At 42.6% G+C, this 18,841-nt stretch overlaps 2 protein-coding genes across 2 annotated transcripts in view; both read left to right on the plus strand.

Moving 5' to 3' along the window:
• The window catches only part of LOC114449439 (xenotropic and polytropic retrovirus receptor 1 homolog), a 29,319-nt gene extending 18,201 nt beyond the window's left edge, over positions 1-11,118 (plus strand). Inside the window, exons 3-16 of the mRNA XM_028427118.1 lie at positions 1,061-1,162; positions 1,302-1,525; positions 2,912-3,061; positions 3,185-3,268; positions 3,367-3,448; positions 3,907-3,996; positions 4,185-4,282; positions 4,429-4,608; positions 4,891-5,053; positions 5,155-5,355; positions 5,830-5,996; positions 6,079-6,218; positions 6,342-6,563; positions 6,699-11,118. Coding sequence (XP_028282919.1) covers positions 1,061-1,162; positions 1,302-1,525; positions 2,912-3,061; positions 3,185-3,268; positions 3,367-3,448; positions 3,907-3,996; positions 4,185-4,282; positions 4,429-4,608; positions 4,891-5,053; positions 5,155-5,355; positions 5,830-5,996; positions 6,079-6,218; positions 6,342-6,563; positions 6,699-6,753 — 1,958 coding nt within the window. The 3' untranslated portion in view covers positions 6,754-11,118. The remainder of the gene's footprint in view (positions 1-1,060; positions 1,163-1,301; positions 1,526-2,911; positions 3,062-3,184; positions 3,269-3,366; positions 3,449-3,906; positions 3,997-4,184; positions 4,283-4,428; positions 4,609-4,890; positions 5,054-5,154; positions 5,356-5,829; positions 5,997-6,078; positions 6,219-6,341; positions 6,564-6,698) is intronic.
• Positions 11,119-12,777: 1,659 nt separating this feature from the next.
• Positions 12,778-18,354, plus strand: ttpa (tocopherol (alpha) transfer protein). The gene is made up of 5 exons (XM_028428444.1): positions 12,778-13,061; positions 15,219-15,372; positions 16,321-16,514; positions 16,722-16,832; positions 16,932-18,354. Exons 1-5 carry the CDS (start codon positions 12,882-12,884, stop codon positions 17,133-17,135), a joined length of 843 nt encoding a protein of 280 aa, XP_028284245.1. The 5' UTR covers positions 12,778-12,881; the 3' UTR covers positions 17,136-18,354.
• Positions 18,355-18,841: the final 487 nt, after the last annotated feature.

An 18,841-nucleotide genomic window follows, 5' to 3' on the forward strand; every position in this document is an offset into this window, starting at 1 on the left:
TGTCAGTCAGATAAATTGTGTGTAGTTATTTTCTTCATATTTTATGATTACCACACAGCTCCACTTCTTTTATTTACCTAATTGCCAAAGACGATATATTCACACATATTTTTTTTAATACACTATCGCTGAGAACATCAATCATCTAGCAGTTTCTTACACTTTAAAATCATCCACACATCTTTGTCCCTTTTATACATACTCTCATTGATGTCTTTTTGGATATGACTGCATACTATCTCTGTCTTATTGACCAATGGGCAACATTTCATTTCTGTTGATATCAATGTCTTCCTTCTAAATTTGTGCATCTCAGTTGCATTTATTGTGGTTACTTGATTAATGCTACTTTCTCTGGGGTTTCCCTAAACTGTCATGTGTGGTGACACCTGTGGCTGCCCCCATTTCACATATTACAGTAGCTGCATTAAGAACAAACACCCTTTGTGCTGCTGAAATCTGAGTTCTTCTTAGGCCATTTAACCCATTATGTTAATATGAATCAGGGTAACTGGTGTAGAATATTGCACATGACCCTTATTATATGTCTTTATCTTTCACTCTTTCATTGACGTTTTTATTTACTTGGCTTTGTAATTAGCTGTGTAAAAGCACCATTGCTCATTCTGTGTAATGTGATTACATAAAGTGTTTCATTTGGCTGGATTACTTTCTGATCCCTAAAACAGTGACTTTTTAAGGTCTTGCTTGTTAAAGCTTAATAGGTTTATAGAGCTGCTGCATACATTGGTCTTTGTCCATATCACTAACCACAATATCAGTGTAAAGTGGTGTTGGTGTGTGTGCTTTTTCACGGCAGTTTCAGCAGGTTAATTAAAGTGCAGTGAATGTTTGATTAGTGTATGCTTCTTGCTCCCATATTCTACTAAGATGTGTAATGGAACACACAAGATGAGTCTTGAACACTTGATGTGTATAAAGCAAACAGAACATTTCACAAATCGTGGTAGGTTATCGCCCTGCTGCTGTTTCACTGCTCCCTCTGCTGGTTGGAGGAGAACTATCCAGTGTTGTTCTAATAAATCCTGTCTTGTTTTAGTCACAGATGAAGATACAGTCAAGAGGTACTATGCCAAGTTTGAAGAGCAGTTCTTCCAGACATGTGAAAAAGAACTGGCCAAAATCAACACTTTCTACTCTGGTAAATAACAACGTGCAGTTCTTCTCACACAGTTATAGTCCTTGAAATCTCTCATTTCTACCACTGACAGTGTCCTGTTCCCACTTTCCTGTTCCTGTGGCTCTCCTTCTTTAACATGGCATTTCTGCTGTTCCTCCAGAAAAGCTGGCTGAGGCTCAGCGGCGATTTGCCACACTGCAGAATGAGCTGCAGTCCTCTCTGGACGCCCAGAGGGAGAGCTCGGCCAGTGGGCGGGGCCTCAGGAGGAGGAAGACGGTGTTCGCCCTGTCACAGCAGGAGAGATGCAAACACAGGAATATAAAGGACCTGCAGCTGGCCTTCTCCGAGTTCTACCTCAGCCTCATACTGCTGCAGAACTATCAGGTGCACACACACATCTCATCCCAACAGCACCGCATTAGTGTGTGTGACAGGGACCTTGCTTATAAATTACTGTAGCACTGTATTGATCAATATTTAATGGACATGACTCAAAATAGTGTCAAGAGGCATCCCTCGTGTAGGGCTGATCATCAGTTCATTATTCAAATAGAAATATGATATGATAATGAAGTCCACAGGCTGAACAGATTTACTATTTGCATTTTTGCAGCCAGTCATTCTCCACATAAGAAAGCCTGCAGATCAGTCAAACAAGTATTAATACAGTATGTATATACAAACAGAATGCCTGGCGTGTTTGTCAAAGTCATTTGCTATACAACATTTTAAAAGCTGTTTTCACTGTTTAATAGACTGATAGTCTGAGTCTGTCTGATAAGTGATAGACTTAATTGAGGGTCACAAAAAAAGCACAGATTCAATGATCAATAATAAAGTAAGTTACATCTTACGTAAATAAATCCCCAGTTCTGAGCTTGTGGTTTCCCATCCTGCAACATCGCTGTTCTCTCTCACTGCGTAGCTGTGAAAAGCTCGGCAAGCACATTTAGCAGCTGAAGAGAAAGCTTTTCACAGGAACTGAATGTAGAGTGAGGAGCAGACACTAACATCATTGCAAATGAATTCTCCTAAATGTGTAAACTACTACCTTTAACTCCCCAAATTAACCCTCTGATTCCCTCAACTGCCAGCAGGGTTGACACCTGTGCCTTTTTTTAATGACTTTTGTAAGCAAAACGCCATTTCTCCTGCAGCCTCTGGGGGCTGGCTGCTAAAGTGAGTCAGTTTCCATAGACCTCCATGTTTAAATGTCCAACTTTACAAACATATGTATGAATTTCCCCGTTTGTGACAACTGTATAGGGGGTTGAATTTTTATATATTCTTTATAATATAACCAATTTTAATGTTATTCAAATGGCAGTTGCTGACTTACATTGCAAGCTTCCTGCTTTCATGACCACCCACCCACCTCAGCTCCACCTTTTTGCCTGTCTTTGGTAGTTTAAGGAAGTAAATCAGTTTATCCAGAGTTATTGTAACTATTAAAACAAAAATAATCATTTGACATTGAGCTTTCAAATGCGTCCTGCGTGACCAATGGTTCTGTCTGTTGTTTTTTTAAAAAGTTGGTGTGTTTTTATGCAAACCGTTTGAAAATTCAGTGAGTGTTGGCTGATCTGCTTGCCGCCTGATGTGCAGAGGACACTGGGAGGCTGTAAAAATGTAACCTGTCATATCTATCGCACCATTGGTGAAAATGTTATACTTACTGATTCCAGTGTATTTACATTTTGTAGACGTTTGATGTTATTTATTCATTTCTATAAAGCCTTCTCTCTCTATCTCTCACCCCATTCCACACAGAACCTGAACTTCACTGGTTTCAGGAAGATCCTGAAAAAGCATGATAAGATTCTGGAGACATCGAGAGGGGCCGACTGGAGGGTGGCCCACGTCGAGGTGGCTCCATTTTACACATGCAAGAAGATCACACAGCTCATTTCTGAGACTGAGGTACACATGCATATGAAAACATACTCCTGCTAATAAGCCTTAACTAAGATATCCATCACTCTGGCTGAGGCTAAGCAGACTGTCAGCAGTAAGAATCAGAATTGTCCTCCGTTTATCTTACAGGCACTGGTCACAACAGAGTTGGAGGGTGGTGACAGGCAGAGGGCCATGAAGAGGCTGAGGGTTCCTCCACTGGGAGCTGCACAGGTAACTCACCCAGTGTTGCCTGTCCTTTACTTGCAGAGGTTATTAATCTGTTAAACGCTTGGTTACATGATCTGATCTAAGGTGTTTCTTTGTGGCAGCCTGCTCCTGCATGGACCACATTCAGAGTCGGCCTTTACTGTGGAGTGTTCCTCGTCTTAATAGTCACCGTGGTCATTGCAGGTAACAAATTCCATATATTGGCTGGCAATCATGAGATATTTATAATGATAAAATGAGTCAAGTTTTACTTCCTGGAATGTGATTGTTTGTGTTCAGGCCGGATTTGGATTCCCCATCTTGGCCACAGCAGAATACACTGTGAATTCAGGAAGAAAAAAACTGAATCACTGCATCAAAATTAGGAAGTAGTTTGTAGTTTTTTTCCGTGCCATCTCCATTTGTGTGCAGGTTTTCCACAGATCTTGTCATAACAACGAGTGTTTCTAAATGATGGATATTCTATAAATTGTGAACTGCTGCAGATTGTCATAGAACAGTGGTCTGCTGAAGGTGCACATGGTGTCCATTTACTTTAGTATTTTATTATTTTTGTCTTTTTTGGTTAAATATGTGGTCATGTGATTTTTAAAGGATTCATCTCGTTGTAATCACTTGATGGTGTCTGCCTTTGTCAACAGGAACTGTGGTGATTCGTAGTTCTGATGTGTGGCCTATGGTCAGGATCTACAGAGGTGGCTTCCTGTTAATAGAATTCCTCTTCCTGTTAGGTATACATACAAACACACACACACACACTCTGAACACATTTGGATTCTGAGACGGGTGTAAAGTTTCTGTTCATCCATTTATGATGAGTGAAATTCCTCAGTGCTAGAAAAAGTACTGGATTGAGTTTTATTGCATGTGCTAAGCATACACGGTATCCTGGTCTCACTTCCTTGATTTTGTTTTCCAGGCATTAACACTTATGGTTGGAGGCAGGCAGGTGTTAATCATGTTCTCATATTCGAGCTCAACCCCAGAAACAACCTGTCCCACCAACATCTGTTTGAGGTCAGTGGCTGCACACATGCACATCTTCTCACCTTTTAAACACTGATGTAAAGGTAGCATGGATTAGACAGAGGATGAGACAGTTCCCCTGGTATTGAACACTGTAATCATACTGTGTGTGTGTGTGTGTGTGTGTGCGCGCGCAGATTGCAGGTCTGTTGGGGGTGCTGTGGTGTGTCAGCCTGCTGTCCTGTCTGTTCAGTGACAGCATCCTGGTACCAATGCAGGCCAACCCTCTGGCTCTCTATGGCTTCTTTCTCCTCTTCCTCATCAACCCCTTCAAGACCTGCTACTACAAGTCCCGCTTCTGGCTTCTCAAACTTCTGGTAACAACGTCCAGTCATACAGAGTTTGTGTTGGTTTAACTGTAATGTTTTCTTCATCTTTTTCCATCCATATATCATCCATATTTGATGCATGGAATGAATGAGTTGATTATAGATACAGCAAGAGGGAGCCAACAAGTAAAAGTCACACAGCAGCAGATTGTTGTCAGATGTGGTCCGATTTCTCAGATTTCATAGCACCACTGCAGATGATGCAGAAAGACAAGTTCCTGTGTTTCTTGGTGAAGAGACACCGACATTCCTCTCCGTCTTCCTCCACAGTTCAGAGTGGTGACGGCTCCATTTCACCGCGTTGGATTCGCAGACTTCTGGCTGGCTGACCAGCTGAACTCTCTAGTGGTGGTTCTGATGGATCTGGAGTACATGATCTGTTTCTACAGTTTTGAGCTGAGCTGGAACAAACGTGACGGACTCCTCAAGGAAGGTGAGACTGTGAGATGTATCCTGAAATGCCAAAAATACACATCTCAAAGCTGTGATGGAATGATACAGATGCACCATGACTGATTGACTGATCCTGCTCAGGTTCAAGTAATGACGTGTGTAACTCCTACTCCTACGGCGTCCGTGCGGTGATCAAGTGTCTTCCCGCTTGGTTCCGATTCGTCCAGTGTCTGCGACGTTACCGTGACACCAAGCGGGCCTTCCCTCATCTGGTGAATGCGGGAAAATACTCCACTTCCTTCTTTGTTGTCACTTTTTCCGCCCTCTACAGCACACACAAAGGTAGACACACACACACTTGGCCTAAAGTTTGTATGAATGATGCGATGTCCTTTAGCAGCTCACTCACACCAGACCCACAAAACAAACATCAGATACAGCAGCGATGAAGGCTGACTGTGCTGTTGTCTTAAAATACCAGCGCAAAAACTACAGCTAACTCGCACAGACTGCACCTGCCTGAGAAGAAGTAACTTTTCATCCAGCAGGTGGCAGTAGTCTTCCCTCATCCAGAGGGAAATCGGAGGAGCTCGACAGGATGTGGCCTCTGATTTTCCTTGCAAGGTCAATGGAAAATTAAAAATAAGCTGGTCGGCTTTTAAAGATGTCAAATAAGATTAAAAAAGAAAGGCTGGTGCAGCACATGGCCATGTCCCTAGTTTGTCCACAGCAGATGGCTGTGTTAAAAGACTACTATTTGAAATAACTCACAACAAATGCATAGAACACCTTTGCTATCCTCTCTCTGCTCCTCAGCGGACAGTCCTGCAGAAGCAGAGATCTTCTTCTATCTGTACATCGCCTGTGCTGTGGTCAGCTCATGTTACACACTGGTGTGGGACCTGAAGATGGACTGGGGCCTGTTTGACCGAAACGCAGGGGAGAACACCTTTCTGAGAGAGGAGATAGTCTACCCACACAAGGTCCGTCTCCACGCAGGACAGTCTGAGAGTGAGCAGTCTCTGAGAATGTGCTCACCATGTTGCTGTCTCTCTATTTCTGCAGGCCTATTACTACAGTGCCATAGTGGAGGACGTTCTGCTGCGTTTTTCATGGGTTTTAACTATCTGCCTCAGCACACTCACTGGTTATGAAAGCATCTCCGACATACTAGCTACAGTGCTTGCTCCACTGGAGGTCTTCAGGTACTCAAAACTCTACTCCACTCCACCACCAATCAGTGATCTGCTCTTAATTTTAGGCCTGGAGCTGCTTAGAATTCCAGAAGAAAGCTTCAATATGTAACAATCACTGTTTGCCCTTCCCAGGCGTTTCGTATGGAACTTTTTCCGTTTGGAGAACGAGCACCTGAATAACTGTGGTGAGTTCAGGGCCGTCAGAGACATCAGTGTGGCTCCGCTCAATGCTGATGACCAAACCCTGCTGGAGCAGATGATGGACCAGGAGGACGGAGTCAGGAACCGGCAGGGCAAGAAGAGCTGGAAGAGGAGCTACAGCATGAGCCTACGCAGGCCACGACTGGCCTCACAGTGAGTGTCGATCCTGGATCAAGTACACAGTCAAACAAACATGCCACAAAAAGTGGTAAAGTTTGAACAGATTGTCACGCATGTGGAGATAAATGATGAGGTCACGATTTTAACACTCTCTCTCCCCTCCTTCAGGTCCAAGTCCCGTGACACCAAGGTTTTGATAGAGGACACAGACGATGACTCCTGACATCAGGCCACGCCCCTCGCCTGGGTCCAGAATTTATTCAAAGGAGGAAACTCCACCTCCTAACTGAGAAATTACCCAGCGAGCGGGCGTTGAACTCTCATCCACAGACGAGTTTTAGGCTCTGCGCCATCTTTTCTCCAATGCATGAGCCTGTGTTTGGGTTCAGAACTTATTCAAGGGAAGAACTCTCACCCTCTTGAACAACCAACCCAGCTATGTGGCCAACCTACTTTCAATAATAACCAATGGTGGGCTTATCACTCGAACTCTACCTTACCTAAGCAGTGGGTTAAAAACTCCTCCACACCTACAGCCACCTAGAGGTGGACTCATATACTGCACCCACTCCTCAGCCATTGCTCGGGCTTCCAGGCCTAGCATGAACAACGCAGCTAAATGGAACGCAAAGCCGATCATCGTGCGTCCTCTCTGTGCCACACAGCTCCCACACAGGGAGAGGCTGACTGCTCAAAGCCTGCTGCTATCCTTTAGCTATTAGCCCCCTCCACTCCAAGCCAGCACCCAGGTACTGCTTAGCCAGAGGCCTTCAATAAAACATGTAAAACTGGCACCTCGAGAGATGTGAAGTCACCAGGAGCCCCACACCTCCTCCTCTTCCTCCTTTTCCTCCTTTGTTATGGTGACGACAGACTGTGCCGATGAACAAATCATAATGCCAATCAGTCACACGCTTTACTCCCGTTCAGCTTGCCCCGTCACAGAGCTGCCTACCCGCACCTTACACGCGTTAGAGACACGCACTTTGTAGGAAATGTGAATTGGAATGCCTCCCACACACACTTTTAATAGATTTCATTCTCACATGTGCAACACCGTTCTTCTTTTTTTGAGACCCCAGCAAGAAAACGCACACGAAGACATGTAGTTATTTGTGACCATGGCTGTAAATATCTTGACGGACCAGATTACAAGGTGGTGTGACAATTTTAAGCATAAAAACAATGTGGAGACAGTGGAGCAGCAGCTGGAATGACTGTTCAGCCACAGAGCGGGGAGGCAAATGACATTTTTTTTATTCAGGAAAAAAAATGAAGATCATCTTAATGATCCCGCGTAAGACCCTGTGTGAAATGATCCTCCATCTGGAAGTGGTTCTGGTGAATGTGAGTGTGCATATGTGCGTGTTCATTCAGGATTTAATAAGAGTTCTAAGGTTTTTCTTTTCATCCTCTGAAACCTTGGTTGACAGACTGTTTGATTGGAGCCTGTTGGTTTATTATAAACTGTTTAAAATGTGTCAGGGTGATGAGAAGAGAGGGACGCCTGTCTGTCATCCATTAGTTCAAACTGTCACAGTCTTGAGGGATGGTGTCGTTCATCGAAGTGCATGCTGATGTCACTCAGGTTTAGCAAGGGGTTAAGCTTGGTTGAAAGAAATAACGTGTTTATCCTGAGACAAAGCCATTTTAATATATAGTTGTATGTTCAGATGTCTCCCATAAATCCTCAAACAGTAGCAGGAGAGTTTTATGTCGAGCTCCAAATTAGCCCGTGCGTGTTTGCTTGTTGCCTTAATAAATGATCTACATGTCCACATCTTTCTAAAATAGACTAACCAGAAACCCACCCTGGTTATTTACCTTTTTTTCAGCTTAACAGGACTCTGGTTAACATTAAAGAATTATGGTACAAGTTGTGTAGTTTGTGTAGAACAAACTTAAAACATTTCTGACACAATCACAACACATGAAAAATATCTGCTTATGCCTTGATGTATATTTTCCACCAAAAAAAAAAAAATATTGCAAATCTTCTTAAATGTGTAAATTGACAAGAACAAAAAAAAATATGGGAAAAAATAGTGAATGTTCTTTGTCACTAAATTTGTAGTAAATAAAGCTTCCGTATTGTTTTGACATTGTCGAGTTAAAACACTCACACTACAGTTACTGTTCAGTTCAGGGACTCCCTGTCGTTTCGTCAGCCGTGTGCGTCGGTGTCTGTGTGTGCTGCCGCATCGTTAGAGCCTCGCGTTGGATCTAATGATCCTCTGATGCTTCTTAAAGACAGGTAGTTGTGATTACACTGGAGAATATTTGTAATGCAGTGAGGAGGTTGTCACATTCCAAAACATGGTTCTCGGACATGTTGCCACAGTGTGACCATAGTCAGTCCAGCATCTGATGGTTGCATGGTCTTAGGTGTTCATGTCTTTTTTTTTTTTTTCAAACAACATTGATGAAATTTAAGAACCACTCCTGCAGGCCAATAACAATGTCCGCACTTTATTGCCAAACTTTATGTGTCGCATTTGGAAGTGGGCTCTGTGGCTCAGTGGAGCACCTATTTTACATTTTACCTTTAAGTCAACTCAAAACATAGTGTAGTTTTTTTTTTCTTTTACTAGATCAAAGCTCATTCTGGATTATTATCTCCATACACAGGCTGACATTCCATGTTTTTGTCCTTATAGCAGTCGATGTAAGCTAATTTAGCTTTGATTTGCTAATGAGCGTTAGCACACTTCAAAGCATGAAGAGCTTTTCTTTTTTCTCTTTGATTAATTTATTGTATGAAATGATGTTCAGTGTGTTAAGGAGCATACATTAAACAGTACCGTGGAGGGAAACAGAATAAAATGTCCTGGAGCTACTATAACAAAGTTAGTGATTAACTAACCCTGTGCTTATGAACTAAATCCAAATATTTGGCAGGATGATTTTTGCTGTGTCACATTCTGGTGATCCAGCCCTGAAACACGTCACCATGTAGCTCAGCTCATGACAATCAGTACATTAGCAGTCTGGAATGATGCTGCCTGAAACAAGGTTGAGCTAATAAAGGCCAAAACATATTACCAAGATTTACTCACTAGGTTTTGGAAATGATTGTTAAATTAATTTGTGCATGTATTTTTCTGGATTCTGTGTAATTTAGTTTCCTATCTGTGCTTTTTTTGCACAGCTTCAGAACAACTCTTGTGTGTTCACTTCATTTAAAGACAACATTATCCTTTTTTTGTGATCTCTCAGGTTTCCATGTTGACATGAAAAACATCACAAAGCCATATTCCACAGTGACAGGAGTAGAGTGGGGGATGAGGTTAGGGTTGAGATTTGTTCTCAGGATATTGTGAGCACATTTGCACCTCAGCCTGCTAGCCTGCACAGAACCTTCCTGACTGCCTGTCTTACATTCCTTTTTTCTGTCCACAGCTATTATTTTTTTTTTTATATAATACCTCACTCCACCTGGGAGATCTGCTTTTAAAGTATGCATCCAAATCCTGGACCAAAATCTATGTTTTTTTTTTTAAACCCTCTTTGTCATTATTTGCTTTGTTTATTCTTTAGTATTGTTTCAGCTGCCTGGGCTCTGACTGAGTTACCACAGTGGGTTAAATGGACTGTTTTGTTGTCTTTCTATGTATGATCAGTATGCACTTCCGTTCTAAAATAATGTTTCAAACTGTTGACAGACAGGTCAGTTCCTCTCTTTTCCAGCTGTCAGTTAAAAGTCCCACCAGTAGAGGGCAGGCCTGGGTATCAAGCTTCATATGATTTTGGTGTACTGAAAGCCAAAAATGAATGTCTGATCATATAAGGGTTTTTGTTCTAAATGTCAAACCATTGCAAATTTAGGGAAAATTCTTGGGAGACTGGATGCTGTAGGTACTGATACATAAATCCCTCATTGTGACCGGTGGTAACAGATATCAGGCCTGCATCTAGTCTGGTGGTTTCTGCTGGACCAAACAGGATCTGTTTTTTTTTCTCTTTCAGAATGTCTTATGAATGTTAACCCTGTGGTGTGTTAAAAGATCAAAATGAACATGTTATGTTAAAAACTGTTCTGAAGACCACAGCTGGCAGCTTCTGCAAAGTGTCGATAGGAAAACAGGGTCGTTGTGGCTGAGCTCACATGAGATGCTAAACGCTCCGTTCCCTATGGCAACACTGTCCACTTTAGAATCTCCTCTGGAAGGCGTTCTTCTCCTCAAGACTTTGACCGAAGCCAGATGGTTAAAGTCATCTGTTGTGTGGCGCCCCTGTGAGGACGTTATGTGTCCTCCGCAGCATGGAGCCTCTCCCGGAACACGTGGACGTGATTTATCTTTTTACACCATAAACTTTTTTCAGAGTCTGACTGACTCATCTGAGACTCTTTCTGATGGCTGACCCTTCATCCTCCTGGCTCATAGCAGCTCATTTTTACAATGAAAACCACATTTCCATTTCATGTTCTGACCCCACTGTGGTGTGACCCAGAGCTGTTGATTATACAATACATTATACATTGATGAATATATTGATTAGAAGCATTGTATAATCGGTGACTGTGCTGTGGGTGTTGTCTTGTATGTACAGTAGCAGAGTGATGCTACAGAGGTGCCTGGTTCACCAAACCCCTGTTACAGTTTTTCAGTAAAAACAGCTAAAGCTCTGAATGCTTGTGACTGCTGGTTTTTCTTTTATTGCTGCAGATTTGTGGACCAGTTGAAGTGTTTTTTTGTGGGTACACACTGGGTTGTAACCAGAGTCTGGACAACTCAAAAGACCTCTTTTTTTTTTTTTTGCACTAATGGTACAAGAAGAGCCGAGAACTGAGCCTTGAGGCACCCCATGCCTCATGTCTTGAAGTGACCACAGAAAACTTCCTGTCGTACCTGTATGATGACTTAAAGGGACAGTACACCTTAAAATCAAATCATATTTTCCTATAGCGTACAGGACTGCTGTGTAGTAGTGCCAGTTTGTGGTGTCAAGCATTTTATTAGAAGCCAGCCAGAGCAGTTCAACTTCATGCTCATGCTATTGTTGAAGAAAAGGCTGATAGTCATCTACAATGTGGTATGTACAGTATGTGTAGGAGTCCTTACACATGAGCAAAAAAAAATCATCTTGTCCTCACGGGAAATTTTTTGTGCACACAAGATACAATAGATTTGCTCATGTCCCTTTAGGGTTCTATAGAATAGAATAGAAAACACTTTATTCATCCCACGCTGGGAAATTTCGCTATTGCAGCAGCAAAATACAGGCACTTAAGCATACTACAAAATATATCTCTAACGCTAAAAATTAAACTGTATAAACATTATTTACAGCAAAATAGAAAAATAAACAGTGCAGATATATATATCAAAAATATAAATATAGCGAACTAAAATAATTATTAACATCTGTGTCTACTATAGGTCCTTTTTTGGTAAAGAAAAATCTGAAAATTAAAGTTGAATTCATTGTTCGCCACAGTTATTATTAAACCTAAATGTTATATCTTTGGCCTACAGATCCACAGCTGCTTTCATTCTCATACACCTTTATGTAGAAATGCTGTGTTCCAGCTGTCATCCTTGGTCCTCGGTCCTTGTTATGGGCGGTTTTGGTTTGATTCCTTGTGAAATTACACATATTCATAATTTCTGCAGTGAGACATTGCTGTAGTTTCTCATTTGACACCCAGACAGCTAAAAAAATCACATCTGTAAACAGAATGACTGACAGTTGTTTGAGCTTCTTTTTTTTATTTTAGAGGAACAACAAAGGAGAGAGGCAGGAAATCTGTGTGGCTGTTCTCCTCAGTCTCAGAGCAGTACCAGCAGGGCGGGTCAAAGGAGATATATTATGATAATTTTATTATTTTTTATTATTTGTTAGTTGAAGAGCTTAAAACGGTGAAACAGACGGTTACATATTTGTGTAACATGAAAGCATTTTTTTGAACTTTGCCCTTTTAAAAATGGAGAATTTTGTACTGCAGTACCTTCTGATGACCACCAGGGGGAGGCGTGTTGGGTCATGTTCTGTTTGTGACAGTCCAAGTAGGACTAGAAAGCATTAAGGCACAAATAACACAAAACAAAAGCAATGACAGCAAAGAGACGAAAACAAATAACAAGAAACACAAAATAAAGAAAAAGCAGCAAACTGGATTCTAACGAGTAAATAAAACAACCAAAAACAGAAGAAACTATAAACATGCAAACACAAAACACCAAGTAACTACAGAGACACAATGTCCACAGTCGTGCCAAAGTGAAACTGGCCCTCACAAAGATACATGTCCACGGACACCCGCCCACTCCCTGCCTCCGTCACTCTCCCCTCCAGCAGCAGCAGCCCGCCCGCCGGCAGCAGTGAGAGTGAACCGGACCGGAGGTCGACATGAACGGGCCTCAGCTCAGTGAACTTCCCGACGACTCGGAGCAGCTCAGGCCGTTCGTCAACAACCTGAGGCAGAGAGCCCTGCAGGCCAGCGCGCTGTCCGCCGGCAGGGACTTCTCCGACGGCTTTCTCATCAAGTTTCTGCGGGCCAGAGACTTCGACGTGGAGCTCTCTCTGAAGGTACAGCCGCACGGCACACACCCCACACACGGGGATACAGATCCCGCAGAGCATGTCCCACAGGAACCAGAGCGGAACTTACCAAGAGGGTTCGAGGTTTACAGTGTGTTTCCTCAGGAGCAGCAGGGTGTCTGTGACCCTCAGAGAAACAAACAGCGGCCTGCGTCAACACTGCTTTATCCTTTAAACAGACAGAGCTGCATGAAATGAAACGACATTAAAAAGAATATTACAAATCAAATAATTAAAAATAAGTTCATCAGATTGTTAAAAAATACTTGAAAGAACAAAGTCTTGGGCACAAACTAATATTCCAAATTAAATTTAGCTAGAAAACGTTCGAATAATCAATGAACCAATAAATATTCACCTTCCTCACTGACCTAAAAAAAATCTCTGTGTCTATTATTGCATATACTCAAGTGTGACAAGTTGCCCCAAACAGCCATGTTTGCTAATATCAGCCATATTTTAAAGTTGGCTTGAAGCAGCACTGTAACTAAAGTCTGGCCAAACACTTTGTTCAAATGTTCAATGATTGATATTTGTGTCTTTAAGCAGACAATTACAAAAAATATGTAGTTCTCACCTCAGTTGACAGTGTGCTTTGGTTTTCCCAGAAGGGATGTGACATCACATTATGTTTAAGCACAAAACTAGTATTCCACTTTTGAGTGGACCCCCTTTGTGGTCAAGTTATTGCTTTATTGCCAGCGTTATTGCTTATTGTTTTGTTCAGCAGCTCTTGGCTTAGGCACACAGTTGGACACATAAAATAAAAGAAAGACTATATCTAGATAAATATAAAATAGAATAAAGACTAAAAAGAGTCAAACTAACAGTGCAAATACATTTAATACAAATACATTTAAAGTAACCAGTATGAATATATTGTACAAAATGCTGATCAGAGAAGCTATAGAACGGGTGACCCCAAACCTTTGAACGGTAGTGTATGTTCAAGTATACCAGCTGTTCCTCACACCCTCACATTAAACCATCATGTACGTCAGTGTGCTGTATAGGTCAGTAATACAATAACAAAGCATGTGATGATGAGCTGGACAGGCTACATGCCCTCTGTTCATCCATGGTACCTGATAAAACCAGCTGCCATCTGGGTTCCAAAGCCTTCAGAAGTCAGAGTTTCCCTGTGTGGCTCAGCACGGTCTCAGCTAGGATTTTGGATTCGCTGCTTCACAGTAGCAAAATTTCACATGTGACAAATGTTTTCTTACCACATCCTGCATTTTTGGCCCTGTAATGCACCGGGTGCCTCCATCCATCATCCTTCCTCTGATTCTCAGGGATAAAACAGTGTTCGTCTAGTCAGCCCACCATACCCACCATAAAGCATGGCTGGAAGGGCAAAGGGACATTTGTATAAAAGTATAACAGAAATCCATTATAAATTGACCCACAGCTTATATGTCTGTATATTCTCACATTATTCAGGAGTGTAGCCTAAAAAACTGGAGCCACAAAACAGTGTTCTTTTATCACAGTGATGTGTTTAACTGACATGATACAGGCTGCTCCTGTCTGGATCATCGTTATTATTATTTGACTCCACACCCTGTGATGATGAAGATAAGACCTGCAGTCATCTTCTGTCTCCTCCTCATCCTCTCCTGGACCTTCTTCTGTGTTCTGAGAGTGTGTGACAATAGCAACACAATGTGCTGAATTCACACTTCACCTGCATGTCAGACACTGCAGGAAGTTTGATCTGAAAATGTTCAGTGAAGGCAGCAGGAGCTCAGCCTAGTGGGTCAAAGCTCTGCAGACACACACACACTCTCACTTTCTTCAGTTCTTTTATAGTTGCCTTTGTCACACATAAACAGACTGTGTGTGTTTTTATGTCCCTGCAGCAGCAGCAGTGGTGTTTTACTCTGAGGGCTTGGCTCCGATAACAGTAGATGAAAGGTCACCATGGCCGGACTAAGCAAACTTCTGCAGGGCCCCTAAAGAAAGTTCTGATTCCACTGGGATTAGATAGAATAAAGTGATCCAAGTGTTTCTGTGTGTTAACTGTTAAGCTCAAATAACAAAAATACAGATGTAGATGTTTTGAGACATATTCTTTATCAATGACTATAAGGGTCGGGGGGGGGGGCTGTGAATTCCTCCCTGAATGTGTCTCTGTGTGTGCAGCTCTTGTTGAACTACCAGCGGTGGCGGAAGGAGAGTCCTGAGATCAGCGGCTGTCTGTCTCCGTCCTCGGTGCTCGGCCTCCTTAACATGTCGTACCACGCCGTCCTCCCGCAGCGGGACCGCGCCGGCAGCAGGGTGCTCATATACAGGATCGGTCAGTATGGATGTGGATGGTTTGTTACAATGAGTCACACACTGTTAACACCCGATGACCAACACACTCGCAGAAACATAGTCACAACATGATCCCTGCTGTTTACATCCTAACCTGCCGTTCATCCAGCATGTTTGCGGTCCTCCAAACCACTAGGTGGCGCCTCGTAATATACAGAGTCCGTTCACGCCGTGTGACGTGCGCATGCGTCATGTGGTTTTTTGTCCTGTGTCGCGCTCCGTAAACCGGAAGTAGCACATCGCTACCTGGAAGTAGCATGTCGCTAGCCGGATTCGCTCGCCACATTTGCGTTCACACCTGAGCCACCAATCCAGCTAGATCCACCTCTCGTGGGTGGATCTAGCCAGATTGAAATCAAACTGGATACAGCCGGATTCAAGGTGTTCACACTCAGAAAAAAAACACATCTGGATTGATCTGGATGCGGCCAAATCCTGCTTAAGCCAACGCTCACTTCATGCAGCTTTAAGGTGTAAGGTGGAGTTAACATCTCTGATACCCCGTTCACACTGGGGAAATAAATCTGGCTAAAGCGGGATTAGGGCCGCATCCAGATGTATCCAGATGTTTTTTTTCTGAGTGTGAACACCTCGAATCTGGCTGTATCCAGTTTAAATTTCATTTGGATTGGCTCAAATGTGGCTCAGGTGTGAACGCAAATGTGGCTAGCAAATCCGGCTAGCAACGCGATACTTCCGGTTAGCGATGTGCTACTTCCGGTAGGCGCCACCTAGTGCCAAACAAGCCAGATTAAGCCACACGCTTGTGTGATAGCCAGATTTGAAAATAGGTCTGAACGTATCCAGCTTAAAGACTATCCAGATACAATCCTACTCTAGCTGGAATGACTTTCTCCAGTGTGAATGGGGCCTGACTGCTTTCCACTGAAGTGCAGCATCATCCATCTGTTCATCTGTCTCTCCGCAGGTCAGTGGAACCCAAAAGACTGGTCGGCCTTCCAGGTGTTCAGGGTCAGCCTGATGACATCGGAAATCATCTCCAGGGAGACAGAGACGCAAATGCGGGGTCTGAAAGCCATATTTGACCTGCAGGGTTGGAGCTTATCCCACGCTCTACAGATCACCCCCTCCCTTGCCAGAAAGATATCCTCCGTACTGTCGGTAAAGTCATGTTCAGCAGATGATATGCAACAAATAACAGATGCTCTAACATTAGGTAGTGCTTGTTAATGTAACAGCATTTTATTCCTCTAATCTATTGGAGATTACCAAAATATTATTGCAGGATTAAACCAATCAGGTTTCACTAACGACCAAGCCGCTACATTGGTTTTTGTTTTTACATTTTTTTCCTGCATGTGCACTCAGGACTCTTTTCCACTGAAGGTTAGAGGAATTCATCTGGTCAATGAGCCAATGTTCTTCGGTCCAGTCTTTGCCATGATCCGTCCCTTCCTGCCAGATAAGATCAAACAGAGGGTAAACACTGCAGATACAGCCATCTCTGTCCATTGACTCAACATTACAGATACGCCTTCACACACACACTGTTAAAACTAAAGCTGTGTTTTGTTGTAGGTTCATATGCATGGTGCAGATTTCCAGGATTCTTTACGCAAATGTTTCCCGCCGGACATGCTGCCAACAGAATACGGAGGGGAGGGTCCTGGAATAGAAGAGGCGTGTCAGCGCTGGACCAATCAGCTGCTTCAATCAGAGAACCTCTTGCGTCAGCTTTCTGAACACCTAACAGGTGACGTTACTGTAACGACGGACGACTAGAGCCTGAACAGGTTTCTGAATGAAGTTGGTGCGCCCCACGCACCAACTGTGACACCCTCTGGTTATCTCTTCAGCGTTGTGGCTGAGTCTGTGCTGCCTTTAGACATCAGTACACCATCAATATACTGCATCCACTTTAACATGATGTTTGCCTTTTAGCCGACTGTCTGGCTCATGTAAACAGTGAAGTTGCACCATCTGAGTGGATTCTAGATTCTTTTTATTTTCAAAAGTCAGATAAGGATCATTGACCCTGATCCTGGGGTCTAGATTTAGGCAGTTGAGCTTAGAATAAAGACTGGAAACAGAACAAAACTATAAAAAAAGTAACCAACCGGCACCTGTAAAGCCTTAAACTATGACATCATGTTGGGGTTATTCAGATAACTGAAGCTGAAATATATACACACTGAAAGATGTCTCCTCTTCTGGAGTATCCGAGTACTTTTAGGTGAGCAGGCTGAAGGAAGTAAATTCCGACAGCCTGGGTCTAAAGACAGGACTACTCCATGTGGAAACAAGTCTACCTTAAGTCCACTTTATGGTATTTGTACTACATTCTGGACCTTGTTGACTCCCATGGACAGGCAGGTTTTAAAGCAAACACATGCAGGTAAAACCCCTGAAGTGGCCTTTGTCGGGTTTTTATCTTTTGCTGATTGTTACTGTCGATTATGTCACTAAGAGACTTTCAGTTTTTTCAGGGATCACTCTGTCGGCCGTCACACTCAGTGGACCTCAGAGATGGATTGTTCCGTTAATACATGAAACTGCTGCCTTTTCATGTCATTATGTCTTAACAACAAGCACCACACATGAGCACGAGCACCACCTTACCCCCAACTCATCACTCCAGCCAGATCCATCCTTCCAGCCCTGTGCTCATGGTCATTTCCACATTTTAACATTACCTGCTCTGTAGTGATGGTGTTTTTATGACAAAAGGGACAGTCTGAACATTCTGTACACATGTGAGTGGTGAGATTTTGCACCTTTTCCGATTTTGCACCATGTTTGTATCTAATTGTTTTGTAATACTGTGAATTTTATGTACATTTTATAATTATTGTTATTAATTGCTCCAAAGCTCTTTATAGATTCACAATATCAACATGTTTTCTAATGTAAAAATGTAAATTCAAAATGATGGATGCCTGATTTATAGAGAAGTGAAGTTGATCTGACCCAAATAAAGCTACGGTATGTCCTTTAAGCTGCTGAATGTCTGCATCTTCTGATTAATGTTTGGGCACATTAACAGGTCAAGGACAGAAGAAAGCTTCAAATATTGTAAAATAAAAAATGCATAGGAACATGTCAGACTGCTGTATATGTGTGTTTGGACAGAGTAAAATGTTTAATTAATTAATATTAAAAATCAAAAGCCTTTTTCTTCAGTGCAGCATGTGTGTCATTCAATGAAATGTTTCTTATCCTGTTGAAGTAGAGCATTATCACAGGTAAAGAATATCTGTGCAACTTGTTTCAACTGATTCCGCTGAATATTGATGGATCGACATGTTACTGCTCTTACAGGCATTTGCTTGACTTGAAGAATGCATTTATTGCCGTCCACTAGGCTGGCGGGCTGCTTTCCTAGTCTCACTGTCTCCGTTTCTATCTTTGTTCACTGCACTGAAGACCTTTGATCAGTGATAGTGGCTCAGTCAACAAGTCTATCAGCCCACCACGCAGTCTAGTAAACA

This window comes from Parambassis ranga, chromosome 17 (assembly GCF_900634625.1).
Source record: "Parambassis ranga chromosome 17, fParRan2.1, whole genome shotgun sequence".
NCBI classification, from domain to species: Eukaryota; Metazoa; Chordata; class Actinopteri; family Ambassidae; genus Parambassis; species Parambassis ranga.